Here is a 23,888-nt window from a genome sequence, read left to right as displayed (position 1 = left end):
CTCTAAACAAGGATTTTGTCTGAGCCCACACAGAGCTGTCTCGTATTTGCCTTGTGTATTGGAGCATTTTCCTGCACCCTCAGTGCGTCGCCTGCTGACACGAAGGTGGAGGGAGAGGATGAATCCAGAGGGACCTGGGCAGGCTGGAGAGTTGGGGCTGTGCGAATTCGATAGGAATGGTTGGACTCGATGATCCGGTGGGTCTTTTCCAACCTGGTGATTCTATGAATCTCATGAGGTTCCACAAGGCCAAGGGCAAGGTCCCTGTGCCTGGGTTGGGACAAACCCAGCCTGGATGGAGAATGGATTGGAAGCCTCCCGGAGGAGAAGGACTTGGGGTGCTGGAGGATGGGAAGCTCAATGTGAACCGGCAGCGTGAGCTCACAGCCCAGAAACCAACCGTGTCCTGGGCTGCATCCGCAGCAGTGGGAGCAGCAGGGCCAGGGAGGGGATTCTGCCCCTCTGTCTGGTGTGGTGAGACCTCATTTGGAGTGCTGTGTCCAGTCCTGGAGTCCTCAACATAGGAAGGAGATGGAGCTGTTGGAACGGGCCCAGAGGCTACAAGGATGATCCGAGGGCTGGAGCGAGACCAGGCTGAGAGAGTTGGGGTTGTTCAGCCTGGAGAAGAGAAGGCTGTGGGGAGACCTTAGAGCAGCTTCCAGCACTGAAAGGGGCTCTGGGAAAGCTGGGGAGGGGCTCTCGTCAGGGAGGGCAGGGACAAGGTTGAAGGGGAGAGGTTTTAAGCTGCAAGAGGGGAGATTTCATAGAATCATAGAATCATAGAATAATGAGGTTGGAAGAGACCCACCGGATCATCGAGTCCAACCATTCCTATCAAACATTAAACCATGCCCCTTAGCACCTCATCCACCCGTGCCTTAAACACCTCCAGGGAAGGTGAATCAACCACCTCCCTGGGCAGCCTCTGCCAGTGACCAATGACCCTTTCCGTGAAAAATTTCTTTCTGATATCCATTCTGATCCTCCCCTGGTGGAGCTTGAGGCCATTCCCTCTTGTCCTGTCCACTGTCACTTGGGAGAAGAGCCCAGCTCCCTCCTCTCCACAACCTCCTTTCAGGTAGTTGGAGAGAGCAATGAGGTCTCCCCTCAGCCTTCTCTTCTCCAGGCTAAACACCCCCAGCTCTCTCAGCCGTTCCTCATAAGGCCTGTTCTCCAGCCCCCTCACCAGCTTTGTTGCTCTTCTCTGGACTCGCTCCAGAGCCTCAACATCCTTCTTGTGGTGAGGGGCCCAGAACTGAACACAGGATTCGAGGAGCGGTCTCACCAGTGCCGAGTCCAGAGGGAGAAGAACCTCCCTGGCCCTGCTGGCCACGCCGTTTCTGATCCAAGCCAAGATGCCATTGGCATTCTTGGCCACCTGGGCCCCTGCTGGCTCATGTTCAGTCGCTGTCAACCAACACCCCCAGGTCCCTCTCCTCCAGTTAGTTTCCAGCCAGACTTCTCCCAGCCTGGAGCTGCTCAGGGTTGTTGTGCCCCAAGTGCAGGACCCGGCATTCCATGAGATGTTGGGAGCAACCGCCTCCCTGAGGGGGCCGAGGGGGCGGGGCCACCCACTGGCCACGCCCACCAACATGTCAATCACCCACACCCTCCGCTTGGCCCCGCCCCCATCGGGCCCCGCCCGAGATGACGTCACACAGCTCGCCTCAGCCCCCCCCCTTTCGTGCCGCGTCGCGGTGACGTCACGCGCCCGCCGGCCGCCCCGAGGCCCCGCCCCTCCCCATGACGTCACCCGCCGCCGCCGCCGCCCGAGGAGCCGCCGGTGCCGTCCCGGCTCGTCGCGGCCGCCATGCCCTCGGACCGGCCCTTCAAGCAGCGCCGCACCTTCGGTGAGCAGCGCCGCCTCCCCAGCGCCGACCCGGCCGCGTCCTGCGGCCCCGCCGTCCTGTCGCCCCCTCGCGTCCTCCCGCCGCCTCATCCCCTCATCCCGCCGGCCCATCGCCCCACCGCCCTCTCCTGCCTTCCCGCCGCCCCGTTCCCGCTATCTCCGCCGTCGCCTGCTCCTCCCCCTTGCCCCATCGCTCCCATCCTGCCTTCCCATCACCCCCGTCCCTGCTGTCACACCCATCCCCAGCGTCCCTCCTGTCCCTATTCCTGCCATCCCTCCCTTTGCACCCACCCCGCTGTCCCCACTGTCACGCCTGTCCCCATCGTCCCTGCACCCATCCCTCCCGTCCCCGCTGTCCCACCCTTCCCCGTGATGTCCCATCACTCCCCGCCGCCCCTTCCCATCGTGCCCGTCCCTCTGTCAGGGGCACGAGGGGACGGGGAATGGCAGGGGGGGACGTGGAATGCACGGGAGGGACTAGGAGGCACCAGCTGTGACCCTGAGCCCCGATGGTGACATCGGGTGAAGTAGAATCATAGAATGACCAGGTTGGAAGAGACCCACTGGATCATCGAGTCCAACCATTCCAATCAAACACTAACTCATGCCCCTTAGCACCTCGTCCACCTGTGCCTTCAACACCTCCAGGGAAAGCAGCAGCAGCTGCTCCTCCTGACCTTTGCAGCTAGTGCTGGGAAAGGTGTGTGTCTGGCTGGTGCCATCCCAAGGTGAGGATTGGTTGGGCTTTACTGCCCGAAGAGCACAGAAATCTGTGTATCTGTGCCAAACGCGGCCTCGCTTCGTGTCAGACGCTGTCCAGACACAGGTCAGGACGTGTTTCCTACCTGAGTTTCAAAATTGGAGCTTTCTGTTAATCCAACCCCTCGCTGCTCTCTTGGAAACTGTAAATATTTGGTAATTTATTGGCGCAACCCTTCTGGCCTTGAACGCGTACCCGGCCTCCTCCACCCAGCGGCCGAGCCAAGCGAATGGGCACAAACAAGGGTGAAACGAAGCCTGAGTGCCCTGGGGTGCTCGCTTGGGACCCTGCCGCGTCCTCCCGAGCCGCATGTGAAAAGCAGGGAAATCCTAAATCAAACCCTGCTGTTTGACTGGTGAGAAACAGCTCATTATGGTCAGGGAGAGTCTGGTTTGCCGCTGCAGATCGGTCAGAGTTTGTGTGAGCCAGAAGGAAAACAATATCCGAGGCTCAGAGCAGTTGAGAGAAAGCAGGATTAAAATAGCCCAGGAGGGGAAGGAGGTGGGAAGGGAGTTTGGCGCTGGCAGCTGCGGGTGCTCCTTGTTTTGGAGTGTTTTCCTCTGCCCTTGTGCTCTCTCAGCTGACTGGGCTGCAGCCCTCAGCCAGGAGGAGGAGGAGAAGGCCTGGCAGCTCATGTGGTTGCGTTGGGTCAGGGCTCAAATTGCTGGGTTGGAGAAAGTAAATACAGCTTGTTTTTGTCTTGGAATCATTACACAACAGGACCAGGAAGCGATTGTTTACAATGCAGTTGGAAAGGGCCGATGGAAAACATCACGGGTGACGCTGTACCCTCAGAATGGCTTCATTTTTAAGTCTTCAAAACTTTGTAGAAGTGGAACGCTTCCAAAAAACCAGAGAAAAGGCAGAGTCAGGAATCTTGGCTGTTTACAAAGGGCACCCAGGCTCCAGTTTCACAGCAAGTGGCTGCCTGAGGTCTTGGGTCTGAAGATTCTGCTTTCCTCAATGCTTGTTTTCCTCCTCCTTGTATTTTTGAGATTAGTTTTTAATCTGTGAGTTTCTTCTACTTGTTCTGCTTTGTGTTGGGCCTATCCTGAACAAAATGTTTGCTTTTCTGTTCATCATTGAGCACTTGAGCAAGGAACTGGCTGGGAAACACCAGGCTTTGAGCCAAGGTGTGTTGAGGGCACCGAGCGCCGGCTTCTCTGTGCATTAGTGGTGAGAGGGTGATGCTCTGTGGCCTGGGCTGGTCCTCAGCACATCCACAGCGGAGCATCTTTGGGTGCTTGGGATATAGCCTGACTAACCCTCTGCTCTCATCTGAACCCGCCTGCCGATGCAGAGGCAGCTGCCTTCTGCACAGTCACCTCCATTGGAGGAGGCCAAAACAATTCCCAGAACAAAGCTGTGGCCTGGGTCGAAGGAACAGGCTGTCCTGGCACCACTGCACTTCCCGTACTGAGCACGAGTCCTTCAGAGCGTTGGGTAGCGCTTGCACCTCCCACTGCTCCCAAAGTGCTGGGTTTGAAGTGGTTGCTCTGCTGCTGCACGGCTGCCAACAGGCTTCAAGCTTTTCTTCCAGCGCAGCGTGGTTACGGACGTGGACCTTAGACATAGACCGGCCGGCTCCCTGACCTCAGCTGGCCTCGTGCCCAGCATCCTGCCGGGATGAGGCATTCCCAGTAGGACACGCAGGCCTGTGTCCTGTCGGTCAGCTGGAGCTCCTGGCTGGGTGACAGATGCAGAGGGGTGATCTTAGCCTCTCTGGGCTGAGCATTCCCATCCCAGGTATACTCCTCTAGGAGTTCTGGAATGCCACCTCTTTTTAGAGGAGAGGCAGCAGTAGATAAAGTCAACGTGTGGAGCTGAATTCCCTCTTCTCTTGGCTGTGGGGAGAAGCGAGATGTTGCTTTTTCATTGCATGTAAGCCAGCCGTGCTTGTGCTGGTTGAAAGGCCAGCAGTGGGTGAATTGCTTGGTGCACCATCTTGGGCTTTTCCTAATGATTTTGCTTGCTGGTGGCTTAGAAAAGTGTCTTGATCTTGATCTGAGGTTGGTTGGAGCCAGCTTGTCCTCCTGCACCGTGCTGGGGTACTTGTGCTGTGGGAGCTGGGATTCCTCAGGGTGCGGCTGCTATTACCAGTCGATGCTGAGCTGCCCGTGTCTGGCTGTGTTAATTACTGAGGACATTCTGGGGCTTGATTTGATGTGGGGTTAATTCTCAGCGTTGAAGAAAACACTGGTGCCAGAAGGACTGAACAAAAACCCAGAACAAATGCCAGCTGGACACGCAGACCACAAATATTGATTTCTTTATTATTCTTTAATATAACAGAAGATCCAGACGGGAAGCCAGGAATAATAAACGTTACTAAGTCCTTTCTTCACTGGAGGCTCCTGATATCCCGTCGGGCAGAAGGGAGGAGGCTGATGAGGCCAGGAGCTGTGGGGCTTCTGGGCTCTGCTGCCTCTGTCATCCTGTGGCTGTGAGCCATGGCCAAGTTGTCTGCCTTGGCCACTCTCGGTGGGGACAGCAGTCAGGACAGTCCCTCCCGAGGTTTCCTGGAGTGTCATCCCACTTGTGTGATGTCCTGTGGTCTGCAAACAGCTCTGGTTGCAGTCACGCTGCTGCATGCTGCCTCTTGTCTTCAGAAGGCACTTTGGGATTGGGGTGTGAGAGAAAATGAAGGTCTAAGTCCAAGCTGTGTGTATCTGGCGCGTCTCCTCAAATGGGTCCTGGGGATCTGTACGTGCCGAGGCGTGTTTGTGCACAAACAGCAGTGACCTGGGCTGTGCAAAGTCTCTGTGTGCCCGCGCGTGCGTGGTGTTCTCTGCTAAAATGCGGTTCTGGCGGGGGTGCCAGGTCTTTATCAGAGCCATTTGAAGTGTCCTGGGCAGTTCTGAGAAATCTGAGTGCTTTCCTGATGCCTTGGAAGTTGTCATTGTGACGGGTGTTGAGGAGAAGGTCAGGGAAGAGCTCTAGGAGAGCCTGTGCAGGGGCTTCCAAGGGAACGCACTGTTCTTTTTTCAAGGCTACTGAAATTGTGATTAAACATCGAAGGGGGAAAAGCAGTTCCCTATCTGGAATTGTAATGTAAATGCTCCGTACGCCATCCAGACGTGGCCCAGGAGGGGTTGTCCATTCCCAGCGCTGGCTCAGGAGCTGTGGCGGGTTGGGAGCCCTGGTTTAAGGTGTTTGAATGCCAGAAGTCCAGGGCTCATCCTGCAAGGGGTGACGTGGTACTGTGCAACCAGAGAACAAGTGTCTTAACAGGAATTTGGGCTTCACAGCTGGTGTGGCTCCACTTGGTCACGAGCTGAGCCATTATCAAGGATTTGCCAGATACAAATACTCATTCCTGGAGCCAGGCTTAAAATCACAGAATCATTAAGGTTGGAAAAGACCTCTCAACTCATCCAGTCCAGCCATCACCCCAGCCCCACTGCGCCTGCTAAACCGTATCCCACTGCCACATAGTTTATGAACCCCTTCAGGGATGGAGACTCCACTACTGCCCTGGGCAGCCGGTTCCAGGGCTTCACCACTCATTCACATGCAGAAATTTTTCCCAATATCCAATCTAAACCTCCCCTGGCACAATTTGAGGCCACTTCCTCTCGTCCTGTCCCTTGCTCCCTGAGACCAGAGCCCAGCACCCACCCCCCACAACCTCCTTCCAGGAGCTGCAGAGAGCGATGAGGTCTCCCCTCAGCCTCCTCTTCTCCAGGCTGAACAACCCCAGGGCTCTCAGCTGCTCCCACAACCCCTGTTCTCCAGACCCTTCCCCAGCTCTGTTCCCTTCTCCAAACCCATTCCAGCCCCTCAATGTCTTTCCTGGGCCACTGCTGGCTCATGTCCAACCGCTATCGTCCAGAACCCTAACCCTAACCCTTTTCCCCAGGCAGCTTTCCAGCCACTCTTCCCCAAGCCTGGAGCTGCATGGGGTTATTGTAACCCAAGTGCAGGACCCGGCGCTTGGCCTCGTTGAACCTCTTACAGTTTTCCAGTCCCACTCAGTCACATTGTGAAACTGCTAAAGAAATGAAGGTGATTCCTGTTTGTCTTTTCAAATCCATTTTCAAGCTCCACCTTGGAGCCGGAAACATTGGGAACTTATGCAAATGAACAAGAGTGCTGAGATCCTGCTGCAGGCACCAGCCCCAGCAGCCCCGCATGCAAAAAGCCACCCAGATGTTACACATCTAGTAAGGAAGCTGTAAAAATGGAACGGATAATCGTGCAGGGAGGTCATGTGGGTAACTCCTTCCTCTGGCAGTGGAGCATCGCAACCTATACCCCGTTTCAGAGACATAGTTCCCATCAGACTGTAAGTGCAGAACATCCTTTCCTGAATGCAGGAGTCTCCTCCTGCTCCTTCTGCGGTGCCGCTGGCCTGAGAACGAGCTCTGTGGTGTTGGGCAAGGACAGGCCAGGTCAGCTGTTGTGGGGACTGTGACATGTATGTGGGAGGTATTTCCTGGTGCCTCAAGGTGTCTGGCCTTGGGGTGGTGTGATATTACAAAAATACTTGTTGATGTTCCTCTGGATTGACCTACATGACTTGGTGGTGTCTTCAGTGGTTGCCAGCTCGTCCCAGACATAGCCTGATTTCAAACCATCCAATTCCTTCTCTCCTTGCGGAACATCTCATGGAGAGCAGAGGTCATTCATAGGCTCGTAGAATCATTAAGGTTGGAAAAGGTCTTTCAGCTCATCCAGTCCAACTGTCAGCCCAACCCCACCTTGCCTGCTAAACCCTGTCCCCAGGTGCCACAGCCACATGGTTTTTTAACCCCTCCAGGGATGGAGACTCCACCACTGCCCTGGGCAGCCGGTTCTAGTGCTTCACTCTCTGTCCTGGGCCTGCCCACAGCAGCTTCTTGAAGAAGCGTGTTCATTTTTGCATCTGCCTCAGATCCACCCACAGGCTGCCCGGCAGAGCGTCTTGTGGCTGGCAGGGCTCTCTGCACATTCCCTTCATGCCGTGGGCAGCTTCACCTGGAGCCCTGGGATGTGGGACTGCAGGGAGAAGCAATAGCTCATGGCTGAATTTCTACTCCCTGCTTTGCTTCCTGCATGCGGATCTTTCTGAGCTCCAGCTGTTGACCTGGTTGCACATTGATGACGTTTCCAGGTGGGGTTTTTCCTCATTGGTGTGTTCTTAACAGCGTTCCTGTTGGGCACAGGAGCCGGGCTGGTTGGAGAGTCCATCCACTGCCCCAGGGCAGCACGGGTGCCTGACCAGTGTTTGTCCAGTGTCTCCTGAAGAACGCTGCCCTTTACGCAACTGCGTTGTTGGAGACCTCGCCATGTGTTTTGCTTCTGTTCCACCATCTGTACCTTCTGTCCGGTGAAGCTCTCGTGCATTCTGGGCTGTGCTTTCATTCTGTGTCTGCACAGCGCCCGGCACAGCAGAGACCACGGCCGCACAGCTGATCAATAATGCTTGGAAGGTCTGGCTTAACATCTTCTGCTGTTCTCCTTAACTGCCATAACGATTTCCTCCTGCATTGCCATGGGATCTGTTTTGTGCCTGCATCTTTGGGAGAGCAGCTTGGGAAGGACCTCAGTCCAGAAAACAGCTGAGATTCTGGTGTTTGGGACAATTTGCAAGCTTTGCTGCTGGTTCTTAACAGTTGAAACGGCAGTTGGAGGAATTTTCCTGGCACATGCGATGCTACAAAAATAATTCTGCCTTTCGATAGGCCCTAGCGGTGAAATTTTACTAGGAAGAACCAATAAAAAGTGTGTGTTTTTATCTCGCTGCTATCTTGGGCTCTGGCAGCCTGGGGAAAAGCCTGGCTTCCCACGTGGGAGCCGTGCGGTGCCCACGCCTGGGAGCAGAGGCCGCGCTCTTCGTGTGGAGTTCATTAATCCTCACTCAGCTCCTTCAAAGCAGCAGTGGCTGCAGCCCCTTCATCTTCACTTGCCTGGAGTCCCCAAGCTGCTGGAATCCAGTCTGGTGTTTGGCTTCTGCTGCAGCGAGGAGGGGACAGAGGGAAAAATGTGGGTAGGGACTGGGATGTGTAAGCAGCTCCGGTTCACTGTGTGTAGGTTAAGGATCATACGGGCAGCCGCCTGGGCTGCATCCCAAGCCGTGGGACCAGCAGGGAGGGAGGGGATTCTGACCCTCTGCTCTGCTCTGGTGAGACCTGCTTGGAGCCCTGAGTCCAGCTCTGGCATCCTGAGCATAGGAAGGATGTGGAACTGTTGGAGTGAGTCCAGAGGAGACCAAGGAGATAATCCAAGGGCAGGAGCACCTCCCGTATGAGGACAGGCTGAGAGAGTTGGGGTTGTTCAGCCTGGAGAAGAGAAGGATGCAGAGAGACCTTACAGCAGCTTCCACTGCTGAAAGGGGCTCCAGGAAAGCTGGGGAGGGGCTCTGGATCAGGGGGTGCAAGGACAAGATGAAGGGGAAGGTTTTTCAGCTGGAAGAGGGGAGATTGAGATGAGATTTTAGGAAAAAATGTTTTGCTGTGAGGGTGGGGAGGCCTTGGCCCAGGTTGCCCAGAGCAGTGGTGGCTGCCCCATCCCTGGAGGGGTTCCAGGCCAGGCTGGATGGGGCTTGGAGCAACCGGATCCAGTGGGAGGTGTCCCTGCCTGTAGCAGGGGGGTTGGAACTGGATGGGCTTTGAGGTCCCTTCCGACCCAAACCATTCCATGATTCTATTACTCATGATGGCTGAGTGCAGCAGAACAGGGGAAAGTCTCAGCCTCAGCACAGGGATAATTTGGGAGAGCAGCAGGAGAACAAGGCTTGTGAAAGCTGAGGTGCAATGTTTGAAATACGAATGTGCAGGCTTTGGTAGTCACTGAGCAGAGGGAGCATTTTGTCTGCTGTGAGCTGACATCACAGGTGCTGGGCTGGCAGCTCTGTCCGTGTCTCTCAAGTGCCCAGCAGCTTTCTTCTCAGTCCAGTGACATATACATTAAATTACAGGTGGTGTTTATAGCCATCCCTCGGCGTGTGGTGTTGAAGATGCTTTTATGAGACAGAGGATCAACCTCCAGCTTCCGCCCCAGGCTAAGGAGGGTGTGGGTGACCATCACCTCTTTCTTGTGGGAGATCTCTAGTACCTCAACTGTTGTGCAGACAGAAGTTGCCCTCGTGCGGGGTTTGATACAGGATCGCTTCTCATGGTTCCCAAGCCTGCTCAGTTGGATTTTCAGGCTAGAGTGGGACTGAGCATGGTCCTTAGCAGAACTTCAGACGTCCCGGAAACTTCATAGAATGAATCATGGAATGGTTTGGATTGGAAGGGACCTCAGAGCCCATCGAGTTCCACCCAGGCAGCAGCCTGGCTGAGGCAGAGCCGTGGGTGCCCCTTGGGGGATGAAGGGCTGTGGTTTCGGGGCAGGTCTCTGAAATGCCAGGTAGGTGAGGTACTCGATTATTTTCTGTGTAGTGGCTTTTTGAGTGTGATGGGCAGGGAACATCCTGCCATGGCTCCTCAGTGGCAATGGCCTCCGGCCTTGTGTGGGAGCTGGTGATGCTTCCTGGGAGCAGGAAGGGTTGTCAGGCGTATGACGGCCCTTCAGTGCACGCAGCCTGGACTGGCAGGATGCTCTGGGATTATCTGTGTTCCTAGCCACAATCACCGGCAAAGGCTTCAAATTTGCCTTTGGTGAGATGCTTCTCAGACCCTTCTTGTAATCGACTGCGTTGTTGGGGCTTCCTCTGCCAACGGTTCAGTTGACCCGGCATCTTCTCCTGTGGAGCAAAGAATGGGATGAGAGGAAATGGCCTCAAGTTGTGCCAGGGAGGTATAGATTGGATATTAGTAAAAATGTCTTCACTGAAATGAGTGGTGAAGCACTGGCAGAGGCTGCTCAGGGCAGTGCCGGAGTCTCCATCCCTGGAGAACCTTGTGGCCGTGGCACTTTGGGACATGGTTTAGTAGGCACGGTGGGGTTGGGCTGGATGGGTTGAGAAGTCTTTTCCAAACTCAATTATTCTATGACCTTGCAAGGAAAGGTGTGATGTCTGGGAAGCCTGTCCACACGGCCATCTGATAGTGTGGAGAGAGGTGCAGGATAGGGTGGACACTGAAGCTGGAAGAACCAACCAGCCATGAGGACACCCAGCTTTCTGCAGGCTCAGTTAATGCCCAGCAGGTCTGAGTCAAGCTGCCCGAAGTCCTTTTGCTGATAAGTGTTGTCGACAAAGGCTGTCGATCTCCGACCCCCCAGCTGCTCTGTCCTGCTGAAGCCTGTCCCCTGGGAACGTGTGGGAGCCGAGCTCTGCAGAAGGGTGGGGCGTGCTCCTGGTTGGGTGCTCCTGTGCTGGGTGCTGCTTGTCACTGTGTCCTTCAGCATTCCTGAGGAGGCACTGCTGTACCTGTGTCACGTGCAGTTGCTGATTCCTGCATAGCTCCTTGCTAATTGGGACCTCAGGGGAGAATTGTCTGTGTGACAAGGACAACTCTGGATGCTCTGGAGCCCTGGTCAGGGTGAGAAGGAAACAAGAACCACATCTTCAGTCATAAAACCCAAGCTGAATTTTCCATTAAATCCAAATAATCATAGAGTTACAGAATGGCTTGGGTTGGAAGGAACCTTAAAGCTCATCCAGTTCCATCCCCACCTTGGGCAGGGACACCTCCCACTGGATTAGGGGCTCCAAGCCCCATCCAGCCTGGCCTGGGACACCTCCAGGCATGAGGCAGCCACCACTGCTCTGGGCAACCTGGGCCAGGGCCTCCCCACTCTCAGCCTGTCCTCGTGCGGGAGGTGCTCCAGCCCTTCTCTTTGTCAGGTTGTGGCTTGCAAGGTGGTTGCCTTGGTTTTGTCTCAACTAGCACAGCTGGATGTTTCTAACTTCACTTCTTTACTCTCTTTCCAGCGGATCGTTGTAAAGAGGTACAGCAGATCCGGGAGCAGCATCCAAACAAAATCCCGGTAAGTTCTCATCCCTGCTGTTCTGCATTCGACTTGGTTCTCAGAACCCCTCTGTGCTGCTGGATTGCCTCCACCTACTGGCATTGGAGGTCACCAACTTTTGCTCCCAAAAATCAGCGCAGGATGCTCTCCGTAAGCCTCTGGAGCCTTGTGCTAGCTGCTCAGTAGTGGAACACATTGCCAGCAGTGCAAAATACAGCCTTTCTGTTAAGCTTTGTGCTCACTCTAGAGGCACGGAACTGATTTGATCTCAAATCTGCGGTGGGAGAAAACTCTGAAATGGCCTTTGTTGTGGTCGACATAGCTACCTGAGTTTTCCTGGATGACTCGGTAAGGGTTTCTCTTCATCTGCTCGGAGAAAGCTGTATTGAAAGCAAAGAGCCTCTGTTAAGATAACTTATGCACAACCAAACGGTCACACCCGTTCTGTGCTTTCCTAGAGCTAGTAGGTGAGGCTCCGTGAATTACCTCCAGTTCTTCCTGCCCTAATGCTCTTTCTTGCTCTGGCTGTGAATGTGCTTCTGCTGTCCTGCCTGAGTATTTACTTCTCTTCTTGAAAAGATGGAGAACTCAGAGAAGTAACTCAGGGCTTGCTCAGGTTAGTATTTGCCATGCCGTGGTGTTTGTGACCAAAACACGGGAGGTGTTCCTAGCTTAGCTCACTCTCAGCGTTGGCCGAATATCAGCCTTGTCTGAAAATTGCCCACAGTCCCTCAGAGTTACACCTTCAGGGCTTAATGTCTCAAAGTGCTCTGGGCACACCTGTGTATTCCTGCCTCGCTCTTCTTTGGATTTTAGTGCAGCACGGAATCACAGTCATTGAGGTTGGAAAAGACCTTCCAACTCATCCAGTCCATCCATCACCTCAACCCCACCGTGCCTGCTAAACCCTGTCCTCAGCTGCCACTGCCACATGGTTTTTGAACACCTCCAGGGATGGGGACTCCACCACTGTCCTGGGCAGCTGATTTCAGTGCTTCACCACTCATTCACTTAGAGAAGTTTTTCTTGATATCCAATCTAAACCTCCCCTGGCACAACTTGAGGCCATTTCTTCTCATCCCATCCCTTGTTCCTTGGGAGCAGAGCCCAGCACCCACCTCCCCACAACCTCCTTTCCAGGAGCTGCAGAGAGTGATGAGGTCTCCCCTCAGCCGCCTCTTCTCCAGGCTAAACAGCCCCAGGGTGCTCAGCTGCTCCCACAACCCCTGTTCTCCAGTCCCTTCCCAGCTCCATTCCCTTCTCCAGATGCTCTCCAGCCCCTCAGCGTCTTTCCTGGAGTGAGGGGCCCAAAACTGAACCCAGCATCTTCTAGCAGAAAGAATTCTTTCCCTTTCCTGTCTCCCACCACCATTGTGGTGTTCATGTGTTGTCAGTGCAGCCGAGCAGGACTTTCCCCTCACAGCACAGCAAATCCTGTTGTGCTGTGCCATCCACCGACGTTGACCACTGCTTTCAGTGTGGTTTTCATGGCATTCTACTTGTTCTACTTTTCCCCGGGGTTACAGCGGAGCAGTTGTTGTTACAATGCCCTAAAGCTCTGGCCATAGCGACAGGCTAGAAATAGGTTGTACCTAAAATACTCAGGCGTGTGTCTGTCGGGTGCCTGTAGACAAGGACGTGGTGCCTGGGAAATGAACGGAAGGAGCCACAGCTCTGCATCCGTGCGCAGAGTTTTACCAGCATTACTAAAACGTGGTGGGAGAGCTTCCATGGCTGGCGTGCTCATTGTATTGGGGTCAAACGTCACGTGCCACAGGACAAGACCTTCGTGTCATCGGGACTGTGGGTGTGGTTGTCTGGGGAGCTGTGTGTGGGGAGGTTCAGCCGTGGCAGATAGCTGACCTCCCACCCCTGCTCCGGGACCTCTTTGTTTGGTGCCTCGTTGTCCTTGCCTGTGTCCTGAGTGCCAGCATTGTGAGAGGGTGGAGGACTCAGCTGAACGTGCAGCCGCTTTGCTGTCCTGGCTGATGGACGTGCCAGGGGAGGGTGCGCTTTGCGGAGGGTTTGCTGGAGCCGTGGGAAGAACCAGGAGAGGAAAAGGATCCCAAAGTCCTCAGAGATCCAGCTGCATCTGCCTCATTGGTACCTCTCAAGGCTTGGTCCCCGTTAGACCCTGACACCACATTTGATACTGTCTCTTCTCTGCATTTGGTGTTCGGGCTGCCTGCAAAGCAGAAACAGAGCGTGGTGTGGGGTAGCTGTGGGTCAGAGCGGCACAGGAAGGTCTAGGTCCTCTGTAAAAGGCAGGAGGTGGGTTTCCCAAGTAGCTGGCTTCCCTGGAGAGACTCTTGGAAGGAGCCAAAGGGGTTTGAGCCCACAGCCTGGGGGAGGAGTTAGGGAGAAGATTGCCCTGGTCACCCCCTAATGCTGGCAGAAGTCACAGCAAGCTGTGCCGCAGCTGCTGCCTCTTCTTGTGTCTCCAGTTTCCACTCAGAGCCCTTGGGTGACTCGTCTTTTGCTCTGACAGAGGGCCGGGAGGATTTGCAGAGCGCACGACTTGGCTTTGTGCCCAGGGAAAGGCATTTCTCTCGTGTTTCCATGAGGGTAATTCCAGCGGGGGCTGAGGAAGGGGCTGTGCCATATAGACGGGGGGGGCTGTGTGGGGATGGAGCTGGTGGTGAGTTTGCCTGAGCCCGCCAGAGACAAAGCACCGGATAACCCGGGCTGCCGGAGGCAGGGAGTCAGGGTGAACCCATCCCAGGACCCCTCACTGGCACATGGAACAGGGAGACGGGCAGGAGCCGAGGGCTTCCCTATCCACCTCGTGCCGGGGGCTCCTTCGCTCCCCCAAAACTGGCTGCACTTCCATGGGAAGCAGCGCTGGGCACGGAACATGCGGCTGTGTCGAGAAGGGCAGGGTTGGATTGGCAGCGAGGTGCTGCTCACGCTTGTCTCTGCTGGGAAGGAGCCTCCAGCTGCTGCTGGCTCCTCCGCGGGCCTTCTGGCTGCACCCTCCACCCAGAGCCTCGGCAGGTGCTTGGGAAACGCTCGTCTACCCTGGTGGAGGAGAGGCCGAGCTCCTGCCTGCCCATCGCCCTTGCCGGCGCTGGCCGCAGGGCTCTCCTTCGGGAACCCACGGAGCTGGGTCCCGGTGGGAGCAGCTGCCAGCTGGAAGCCAGCTCCGGTGAGCCCTGGGAAATCTGAACGCTGGAACAGCTTGTGCTGGGCAGCAAGGGGAGCAAACCACATCCCAAAGCACTGGGATGGGGAATTCAGCGAGGCCCAGGGAGTCACAGGCCATGCTGCCAACGGTGGGTTAGGGAGTGCTCCTTTCGTGCTGATAGGGAAGGCTGAAGGAAGGTTTGGGAGGGCTGGGGGTGCATTTGGGAGGGCTGGGGGTGCATTTGGGAGGGCTGGGGGTGCATTTGGGCCATGCAGAGAGGTCTTTGTTGGGTTACATGATTAAAAGCTCACTGCACAGCTGCAGAGTGCGGAGAAGCAGTGGCAGGGGAGGGAGCCCAAGTAACAGCCTGTCCTGGCGCAGTGGTGGACAGAAACCCAAATTATGGATTTGGAGGAAGGGACAGCCTTGTCTGGGCCCTGCGAGGGCTGTGCCAGGGAGCCACAGACCAGTGTCCGCGGCGGACACAACTCAAACTGGATCGACACCAAAGCACCTTTTGGACTGAGGAGGGGTTACTCTGTGTATTCCCACTAAAGCAGCTCTGCCCAGCTCAGCCAAGGGTGTGGGATGAGGCTGTTGGTGCTGTGTTCGTGTGAGCGCTCTGCGTGTCCGTGCTGGTCTCTGTGGCTGAGCATGTGTGCAGGTTTGTGTGTGGTACACACACGTATTGCATAGAATCACAGAGCGGTTTGGGTTGGAAGGGACCTTAAAGCCCATCCAATTCCAATCCCCTAGCCATGGGCAGGGACACTTCCCACTGGATCCGGTTACTCCAAGCCCTGTCCAGCCTGGCCTGGAACACCTCCAGGGATGGGGCAGCCACCACTGCTCTGGGCAACCTTCCAACCCTCATAGGAAAGTGTTTCTTCCTAAAATCCCGTCTCCATCTCCCCTCTTTCAGCTGAAAACCGCTCCCCTCATCCTATCCCTGCACCCCCTGATCCAGAGCCCCTCCCCAGCTTTCCTGGAGCCCCTTTCAGTGCTGGAGGTGGCTCTAAGGTCTCTCTTTTCGTGCATGCGCCTACTGGGGTCACATTCTCGGCCTGCAGTCGTGGGGTGGTGGCAGCCTTGCCTGTGCTGGGCTGCAAGATCTGGCCCGTTTGCTACCAAAACCCCTTCCCACCTCTTCAGAGTGGCCCCAGGACAGGGTTCAGTCTATGAATGCAGCCCAGACCCCCTCTGCCTTGGGGCTGTGATCCCAGGCTCTGTCTGTCCCCCTGTGGTGGGTTCCTGCTGCAGGAGCTGGTGTCCCACGCCGAGGGATGCCTGACCTGAGGCAGCATCTTGGGAGAGGATATGGGAGGGAGGTGGATTTGTATACAAGTCCTGTGGCCACGGGGATGTAATATTAGCATTTGGTCCTGCGTCCAAAGGCAGACAAGAACATCTTGTCCATTGGCCACCTGCTCCCATGGCTGGATCCTCCAAATAACAGTTGGAGACAGGAACTCTTGGAGCTCCTCTACACAACAGGCCCTCTGTCTGCTCAAAGCACAGGGCAGATGCTGCTATAACAGCAAGGCCGTCCTTCTCAGTCTGTTCTTGGACTAATTGAGAGGTTTTTCTTTGTGGGATGAAGCTGGCTGGTAATTAGAGACATTTGCCTCTGTTCCTGCTCGATGTGAGTGAGAAATGGGGTGCAGGGCCCTCCCTGCAGGTGAAGATCCACACACAGCAGGAACCCAGAGCTGTGGCAGGAAAGGGATGGAAAATGTCTCTTGCTGTGCGCCATGAGTTCAGTCCTTTGCTCAGGCCAGCAAAACTTGTGGGTTTGGTTGATCCAAAAGCGATGTTAAAATACACTTCACTCCTTTTCCGGATCTCTGGCATGGCAGGGGAGGTGGCTAAACTGTTCTGCTAATGCCTACTGCTCCTCGGGCAGCTGGAGCAGGCGATGCTCTAGTTTGTTTCTGTTGGATGCTCTCACTGCCTGGCTTGGGCAGACCGATGGCTCCCCTGAAGCTGTCTGCAGGCAACCCGATGGTCACCTCTTGTGGTCTTTTTCTCCTCTGAGGGTGACATGGAGTGGGGCTCTACCTCAGCCCTTCCACGCGTGCTGGCTGGATTTGTAGCCATGGCTAACCCTGCCCTTGCCTTCCTTCCCAGGTCATCATCGAGCGCTATAAAGGGGAGAAACAGCTGCCGGTGCTGGACAAGACCAAGTTCCTTGTCCCAGACCACGTCAACATGAGTGAACTGGTCAAAATAATCCGGTGAGTGGGGTGGCCCCAGCTGGGAACAGTCCGCACCCACAGAGCAGGGACATAGAGCGGTGGGTGAGGAAGGGCAGAGGCACCTGCCAAGGGTGGGATGGGGAAACGGCAACCACAATGTCCTTGCACTGAGGAGTTGAGGGAGGCAGGATCTGATGAAAGGCAGTGGCCTCCCCCTCATGGGGGACACTCCATGAGCTGGTGAGGGGGTCTCAACCCCCTTCTTTTATCCCTCAGCTCAGATGGAAAGGGCTTTGCAGAGTCTGACTTGGGAGGCCTTGTAGCCCTGAGCTGGGTGGCGGGCACTGTGTCCTGTGCCTGTGGGAGGAGGTCCCAGTGCTGTGGGCCCCATGGGGCAGCACTGCAGGGGGAGGTGGAACCTGCTGTCCCTGTCCTGCCCTGCTGGGATGACCCAGGCCCTCCTGTCCTTTCCCCCTCAGGCGTCGCTTGCAGCTGAATCCCACGCAGGCGTTCTTCTTGCTGGTGAACCAGCACAGCATGGTGAGCGTCTCTACCCCCATCTCGGAGATCTACGAGCAGGAGAAGGACGAGGATGGCTTCCTCTACATGGTCTATGCTTCCCAGGAGACCTTTGGCTACTGAGGCCTGCCAAGAGGTGGCATGCGGAGACGGATGAACTGTGGCGCACGGGCCTCCGGCCGTGGAAGACAACGCAACCCAAGGCTCAGGAGAGGGGGACTGCGCTGACTTCCTCTTCCTCCCTCCCTCCCTCCCTCCTTCCCCTTCCCATCACCCCATCACCGAAGAGGCTCGTGGCATGCGTTGGTTCACATCCATCCTTGAACCCATGTTCAAGGCCAGGTTGGATGAGGCTTTGAGCAACCTGACCCAGTGGGAGATGTCCCTGCCCGTTGCAGGGGGCTGGAACTGGATGATCTATAAGGTCCCCTTCAACGCAAACCATCCTGTGATTCTATGATCCCTTCACCTCTGTGCAGATCAGCCCCGCTCTCTCCGCACCCACGTGTGTGCACACGTACAGACACCCTCCCCGCGCCCACGTGGGCCTCGTCGTCCCGTCCTGTCCCCTGGTGTCACCTCCAGCTGCTCCCGCCGTGCCATGTGTTCCCAGCGTGCTGCCGGGGGCGGAGGGAGGACAGGGAGAGCCGCCTCTCCTCCAAGACACTCGTAAGGGCCGGAGGGCCGCAAAAGCAGCAAACAAATGTTACCGTTGCTCCCGAGTTTTAATTGATTTTAATTACACCCATATCAGATTCTTGGTGCTACTGAGTAGATGTAGGCGTCTCTATAGGTCTGTGGACAATGTATATCCTTTACATTTATTTTATCGGTTGGTTTGTTTGGGTTGGTTTTTTAGGGATAGATTGGAGTGGGGAGAGGGGGCAATCTTTCCTGTATTCTGTAGGTAAATAAATCGGGCTTTGTTGCACTTTAAAGCATAGTAGATGTCAGAGTGGAATTTACTTTTAATTTATACAGTTTGCTATATGAAGTGCTGCTCCTCTGTTGTACCTAGATTGTTTCTGGTTTGGTTTTTTTTTTTAAATACAATTGATTTCCCTTCTCTCTGTCTCCCCATTGCATGCAATTTTTCCGTCTCGGTGTGGCAGAGTTCGCTCCAGGAATATACTGATTTATATCTGCTATGTTCCTGTTCCTGTTTCTCATGTATTATACCAAAAAAATGTATATGATAAAACTCCCACCCGGTTTAATCTATACAAAGGTATATATATAAATATATATATAAAATAAACGTAAATTCAAGTTGTGTCTTGTAGGAACGCTCTGTTTCCATCTCATTTGTTAATGTTCTTAGTATCCAGGAAGAGTGATGCGTGCTCCCAGTGTTCACTGGTGCCTTGTACCTTGCCCAGGCTTTGGAGCTGGGCATTCCCAGCTGCAGCAGAAGGAAATGCAAATCCTCCCCATCTCAATTTTCCTTCTATCCAAGGAAGGAGCTGGTGTAAGGGACAGATCCAGCAGAGTGCACGCAGGCCGGGAAGCGCTGAAGGAAGATGGTGGGAAGCCAGCTGGAAGCCCAGCACCCGGCAGAGTGGGAGCAGTTGTTCTGCTTCTGGCAGCTGGAGCAGCAACGTGGTTGCTCTTCGCTAAGGACCAGCCTTGCAGTATTTCAACTCTGGTCCTGAGCCCAGGTTGTCTCCCACCAGTGGCTCCACATCAACATCAGCCCAGCTACAGCTTCTCCTTGTGGGAGCTGTAGAGGAGTAGCAGTGGGCTGGAGCCCTCAATGGGGTGCGGTGGAGCTGAGGTGTCCCACCACCATGAAGGTGGTCACCTAAATCGGGCTTTGTGGCCCCTTCCAACCCAGACCATTCTGTGATTCTGTTATTTTTCGGTTGGGAGTGAAAGGAAGGAGGGAAATGGAGCATTTGGTTCAGTTCAGTTCTGGGCCCCTCGCTCCAAGGAGGATGTTGAGGCTCTGGAGCGAGTCCGGAGAAGAGCAACAGAGCTGGTGAAGGGGCTGGAGAACAGGCCTTATGAGAAACAGCTGAGAGAGCTGGGGGTGTTTAGCCTGGAGAAGAGGAGGCTGAGGGGAGACCTCATTGCTCTCTATAACTGCCTGAGACAAAGTTGTAGAGACATGGGTGCTGGCCTCTTCTCCCAAGTGACAGGGGACAGGACGAGAGGGAATGACCTGAGGGGAGACCTCATTGCTCTCTACAACTACCTGAAAGGAGGTTGTGGAGAGGAGGGAGCTGGGCTCTTCTCCCAGGTGACAGGGGACGGGATAAGAGGGAATGGCCTCGAGCTCTGCCAGGGGAAGTTCAGGCTGGACATCAGAAAAAATATTTAATGGAAAGGGTCATTGGTCCCTGGCAGAGGCTGCCCAGGGAGGGGGTTGAGTCACCTTCCCTGGAGGGGATTAAATGACGGGTGGACAAGGTGCTGAGGGACATGGTTTAGTGATTGGTGGGAATGGTTGGAATTGATGATCCTGGGGGTCTTTTCCAACCTAGTGATTCTGTGGGGGTTCTGGGTGACAGCGGCTGAACACGAGCCAGCAGTGGCCCAGGTGGGCAAGGCGGCCACCAGCCTCCCGGCTTGGATCAGCCATGGGGTGGCCGGCAGGGGCAGGGAAGGGATCGTCCCCCTGGACTCGGTCTCGAATCCTGGTTCAGTTTCAGGCCGCTCACTGCAGGAAAGACCTTGAGGGGCTGGAGAAGGGAACAGAGCTGGGGAAGGGTCTGGAGAACAGGGGTTGTGGGAGCGGCTGAGGGCCCTGGGGCTGTATATCCTGGAGAAGAGGAGGCTGAGGGGAGACCTCATCGCTTTCTGCAGCTCCTGGAAGGAGGCTGTGGGGCGGTGGGTGCTGGGCTCTGCTCCCGGGAACAAGGGACGGGATGAGGGGCAGCTCTCCGCGTCCGGTGTCCCCGCCGGTGCCGGGATGCTCAGCCCCCCCACCCCCCCCCCCATCCCGGTGCCGCCCCCGACCCCGCGGTTCCCGTTCCGGTGCCGCCGCTGCCATGGCCGCGCGCTCCCTGCTGCCGCTGCTCTGCGCGCTGCTCCGCGCCGCCGCCGCCGCCGCCCCGGGACGGGTACGGGACACCCCCCCCCCACCCCGGCCCCGCATCCCCCCAAGCCCTGCACCCCGCACCCCTTCCCCCCGCATCCTCGCACCCCCCAGCTCCGCGTCCCTGCACCCCGCATCCCGCACCCCCACATCCCCCGGCTCCGCACCCCGCGTCCCTGCCCCCCGCACCCCCACAACCCTGTATCCTGCACCTCTGCGCCCCCCATCCCCCCAGCCCTGCACCCCCCAAGCCCCCAGCCCCGCATCTCGCATCCCCGCTGTTCCCCAGCCCCGCATCCTGTACCCCGCATCCCTCCCAGCCCTGCGCCCCGCAGCCTCGCACCCCCCAGCCCCGCATCGCAGCCCCCCACATTCTGCACCCCACTTCCCCCCAGCCCTGCACCCCACGTCCCTGCCCCCCGCACCCCCACAACCCTGTACCCCGCATCTCTGTGGCCCCTGTCCCCCCAGCCCCGCATCTCGTGTCCCCGCTGTTCCCCAGCCCCGCATCCTGTACCCCGTATCCCTCCCAGCCCTGCGCCCCACATCCTCGCACCCCCCAGCCCTGCATCCCGGCATCCCACATTCTGCACCCCACTTCCCCCCAGCCCCGCATCCCTGCACCCTGCATCCTCCCAGCCCTACATCCCGCATCCTCGCACCCCTCATCCGGCACCCCTCATCCTGTACCCCTTATCCTGCACCCCCCAGCCCCACATCCTGCACCCCACATCCTCACACCCCTGATGTTTCCCAGCCCCGCATCTTGTACCCCGCATCCCCCCAAGCCCTGCACCCCATGTCCCTGCACCCCACATCCCCCCAGCCCTGCACCCTGCATCCTTGCACCTCCCAGCCCCACATCCTGCACCCCACATCCCCCCAGCCCCACATCTCTGCACCTCGCATCCTGGACCCTGCACCCCCAAGCCCTGCACCCCCACATCCTGCACCCTGCATTCCCCCAGCCCCACACCCTGCATCCTCGCACCCCTCAGCCCCACCTCCCTGCACCCCACGTCCCTCCAGTCCCACACCCTGCGTCCTTGCACCCCCCAGCCCCATATATCTGCACCCTGCATCCCCCCAGCCCCACTTCCCTGCACCCCACATCCCTGCATTCCCTCCCCCAGCCCCACACCCCTGTGTCCTCGCACACCCCGGCCCCTCACCCCACATCCTCACAGCCCCACCCCCTGCATCCCTGCGCCCCCAGCCCCACATCCCTGCATCCTTGCACCCCGCACTCCTCCAGCCCTTCACCCCTGCAGCCCCCCACCCTGCAAACCCCAGCCCCCAGCCCCCCCAGTCCCCCATCCTCGCACCCCCAGCCCCGCAGCAGCTCTGCCCACACAGGGTGGGCTTGGGGGGCTCTGCCCTCCTTCCTGCTCCCAGGAGGAGCCGCGTCACTTGTTCCCAGGGGAGCGGGAGGGAGGGCAGCCCCGGGGATGGATCGGTTGGTGGGGGGTCCTTCTGCTCAAGGATGGTGGGGTCTGCACGCCGGTGTCGGTTGGGAAGGGAACGTCTGGGCCCTTATTGCATTAGCAGCTCCTTTTGGGGTGTGCGCTGCCTGGTTCTTCGCTTGGTGCCACCTCCTTCCCCTGGGGGTGACAGATCTCATGATTCGAGGCGGCAGGGTGCCCGGGAGCTCTCTGGAACAAGGACAGAGCTCCTTGGGCATTCCCAGTGCCCCAAAGACCTGAGTCTGCCCCAGTTACTCAGTCGGGGAGGTGTCAGGTCTGTATTGCTGGGTGATGTGGGTCCTCAGCCCTTCCTGGGGTCAGGCGTTACCAAACCCAACCCAACCAAATCGAAAGCTGCCTGGAGGAGAAGAACCTGGGGGTGTTGGTTGACAGCGACTGAACATGAGCCAGCAGTGGCCCAGGTGGCCAAGAAGGCCAATGGCATCTTGGCTTGGATCAGACACGGCGTGACCAGCAGGTCCAGGGAGGTTCTTCACCCTCTGTACTCAGCACTGGTGAGACCGCTCCTCGAATCCTGTGTTCAGTTCTGGGCCCCTCACCACAAGGAGGATGTTGAGGCTCTGGAGCGAGTCCAGAGAAGAGCAACGAAGCTGGGGAAGGGGCTGGAGAACAGGCCTTATGAGGAACGGCTGAGAGAGCTGGGGGTGTTTAGCCTGGAGAAGAGGAGGCTGAGGGGAGACCTCATTGCTCTCTACAACTCCCTGAAAGGAGGTTGTGGAGAGGAGGGAGCTGGGCTTTTCTCCCAAGTGACGGGGGACAGGAGGAGAGGGAATGGCCTCAAGCTCCGCCAGGGGAGATTTAGGCTGGACATTAGGAAAAGATATTTAATGGAAAGGGTCACTGGGCCCTGGCAGAGGCTGCCCAGGGAGGGGGTTGAGTCACCTTCCCTGGCGGAGTTTAAATGATGGGTGGATGAGGTGCTGAGGGACATGGTTTAGTGTTTGATAGGAATGATTGGACTCGATGATCTGGTGGGTCTTTCCCAACCTGGTGATTCTCTGATTCTATGGAATTGCAGCAGCACTAAAGGAGGCACAAAATAACCGGACAGTGCGAGGAGCACCCAGGGTTACTTGTAGCCTTCCAGGCTGCATGAAAAGGGAGAAAGAGAAAAAATGAGTGAACTAGGCAGGAGGGGATCGTCCAGCAGAAAGCTGATAAAGTCTTACTAGTGCTGTTTGGGGAAAGAGGCATCGCGTGGTGAGCAAAAAGAAGGCACAAATAATAGATGTTGCTTGGGCCCAGTCTGAGAGTTGTCCTGGGCCTTTCCTTATTGCACGCCAGCCCTTTTTGGGGCGAGCTCTGCCTGGTTCTTCATCTCTCCCGTTACGGCGCCGTGCTGGCAGAAGGGACACAGCAGAACCAAAGAAGGGGGCACAAAGTGACTGGTTGGTGAGAAGAACAGCAGGGTGTGGGTGCAGCCTTGCAGACTGCAAGAAAAAGGAGAAAGAGAAGAAATGAGTGAATTAGGCAGGAGGGGATTGTCCTGGCCTGGGAACGCCTCTCCCGTGAGCACAACATTCGTAGAATCATAGAATGGTTTGGGTTGGAAGGGACCTTAAAGACCATCCAGTTCCAACCCCCAAAATCCCTTTGTTCTCCGTTGAGGGACAGAGAAGATCCTGTTTGTTTGCTTTTTGAATGAGTTGAAGATGAGGTGCTTTTTAAAGGTGGGAATTTTCTGTCTGAGATCTCTTTGCTAAGTGCAGTTTGTCTTTGTCTTGAGCCCCTGGCCGGGTCCGTGTTGGACCTCCCTGTGTGTCCATTTACTTGGTCAGCTTCAGCGTGCCTGGCCCAGATGCTGCGTTACACCTTCTCTTCTGCTTTGGAATCAAGGCTTTTCTCTTCCTGGTGGATTCTGCTATCTTTTTGTTGCCACAGAGAAATGGGAATGATTTTCCCTCCTTCCTTGAGCCCCTTCCCGCTGCCGTTAAGGGACGATGCGCCGTTCCTCTTCTGCTCCAAGCAATCACCTGCCTGTGTGAGAGCAGCGCAGGCAGATGATTCCATGTCCTGTGGGCAGAGGTTTGGTCCTCCTGGCTGGGAAAAGCTTGTGGGATATATATCGAGCTCTTAGTAATC

The 23,888-nt window shown here is 56.4% G+C and overlaps 2 protein-coding genes across 2 annotated transcripts in view; both read left to right on the top strand.

Moving 5' to 3' along the window:
- Window positions 1-1,735: 1,735 nt before the first annotated feature.
- Window positions 1,736-18,571, top strand: MAP1LC3A (microtubule associated protein 1 light chain 3 alpha). Its single transcript, XM_069871795.1, has 4 exons — window positions 1,736-1,850; window positions 11,410-11,465; window positions 16,699-16,805; window positions 17,246-18,571. The coding sequence occupies exons 1-4, from the start codon at window positions 1,811-1,813 to the stop codon at window positions 17,406-17,408; spliced, it is 366 nt and encodes a 121-aa protein (XP_069727896.1). The 5' UTR covers window positions 1,736-1,810; the 3' UTR covers window positions 17,409-18,571.
- Window positions 18,572-20,254: 1,683 nt separating this feature from the next.
- The window catches only part of MMP24 (matrix metallopeptidase 24), a 46,236-nt gene continuing 42,602 nt past the window's right edge, over window positions 20,255-23,888 (top strand). Inside the window, exon 1 of the mRNA XM_069871761.1 lies at window positions 20,255-20,347. Within this exon, the coding sequence (XP_069727862.1) occupies window positions 20,276-20,347 (72 nt within the window). The 5' untranslated portion in view covers window positions 20,255-20,275. The remainder of the gene's footprint in view (window positions 20,348-23,888) is intronic.

Source organism: Phaenicophaeus curvirostris, chromosome 18, assembly GCF_032191515.1.
Source record: "Phaenicophaeus curvirostris isolate KB17595 chromosome 18, BPBGC_Pcur_1.0, whole genome shotgun sequence".
NCBI lineage: Eukaryota > Metazoa > Chordata > Aves > Cuculiformes > Cuculidae > Phaenicophaeus > Phaenicophaeus curvirostris.
The sequence above is the reverse complement of the archived record's forward strand: the minus strand, read 5'-3'. Positions and strand labels throughout refer to the sequence as shown.

Coding starts and splice junctions, on each gene's coding strand:
- MAP1LC3A (XM_069871795.1), top strand. CDS start 1,811: ATGCCCTCGGACCGGCCCTTCAAGCAGCGCCGCACCTTCG. Junction 11,466..16,698: donor AGCATCCAAACAAAATCCCG/GTAAGTTCTCAT, acceptor CTTCCTTCCCAG/GTCATCATCGAGCGCTATAA. Junction 16,806..17,245: donor GAACTGGTCAAAATAATCCG/GTGAGTGGGGTG, acceptor TTTCCCCCTCAG/GCGTCGCTTGCAGCTGAATC.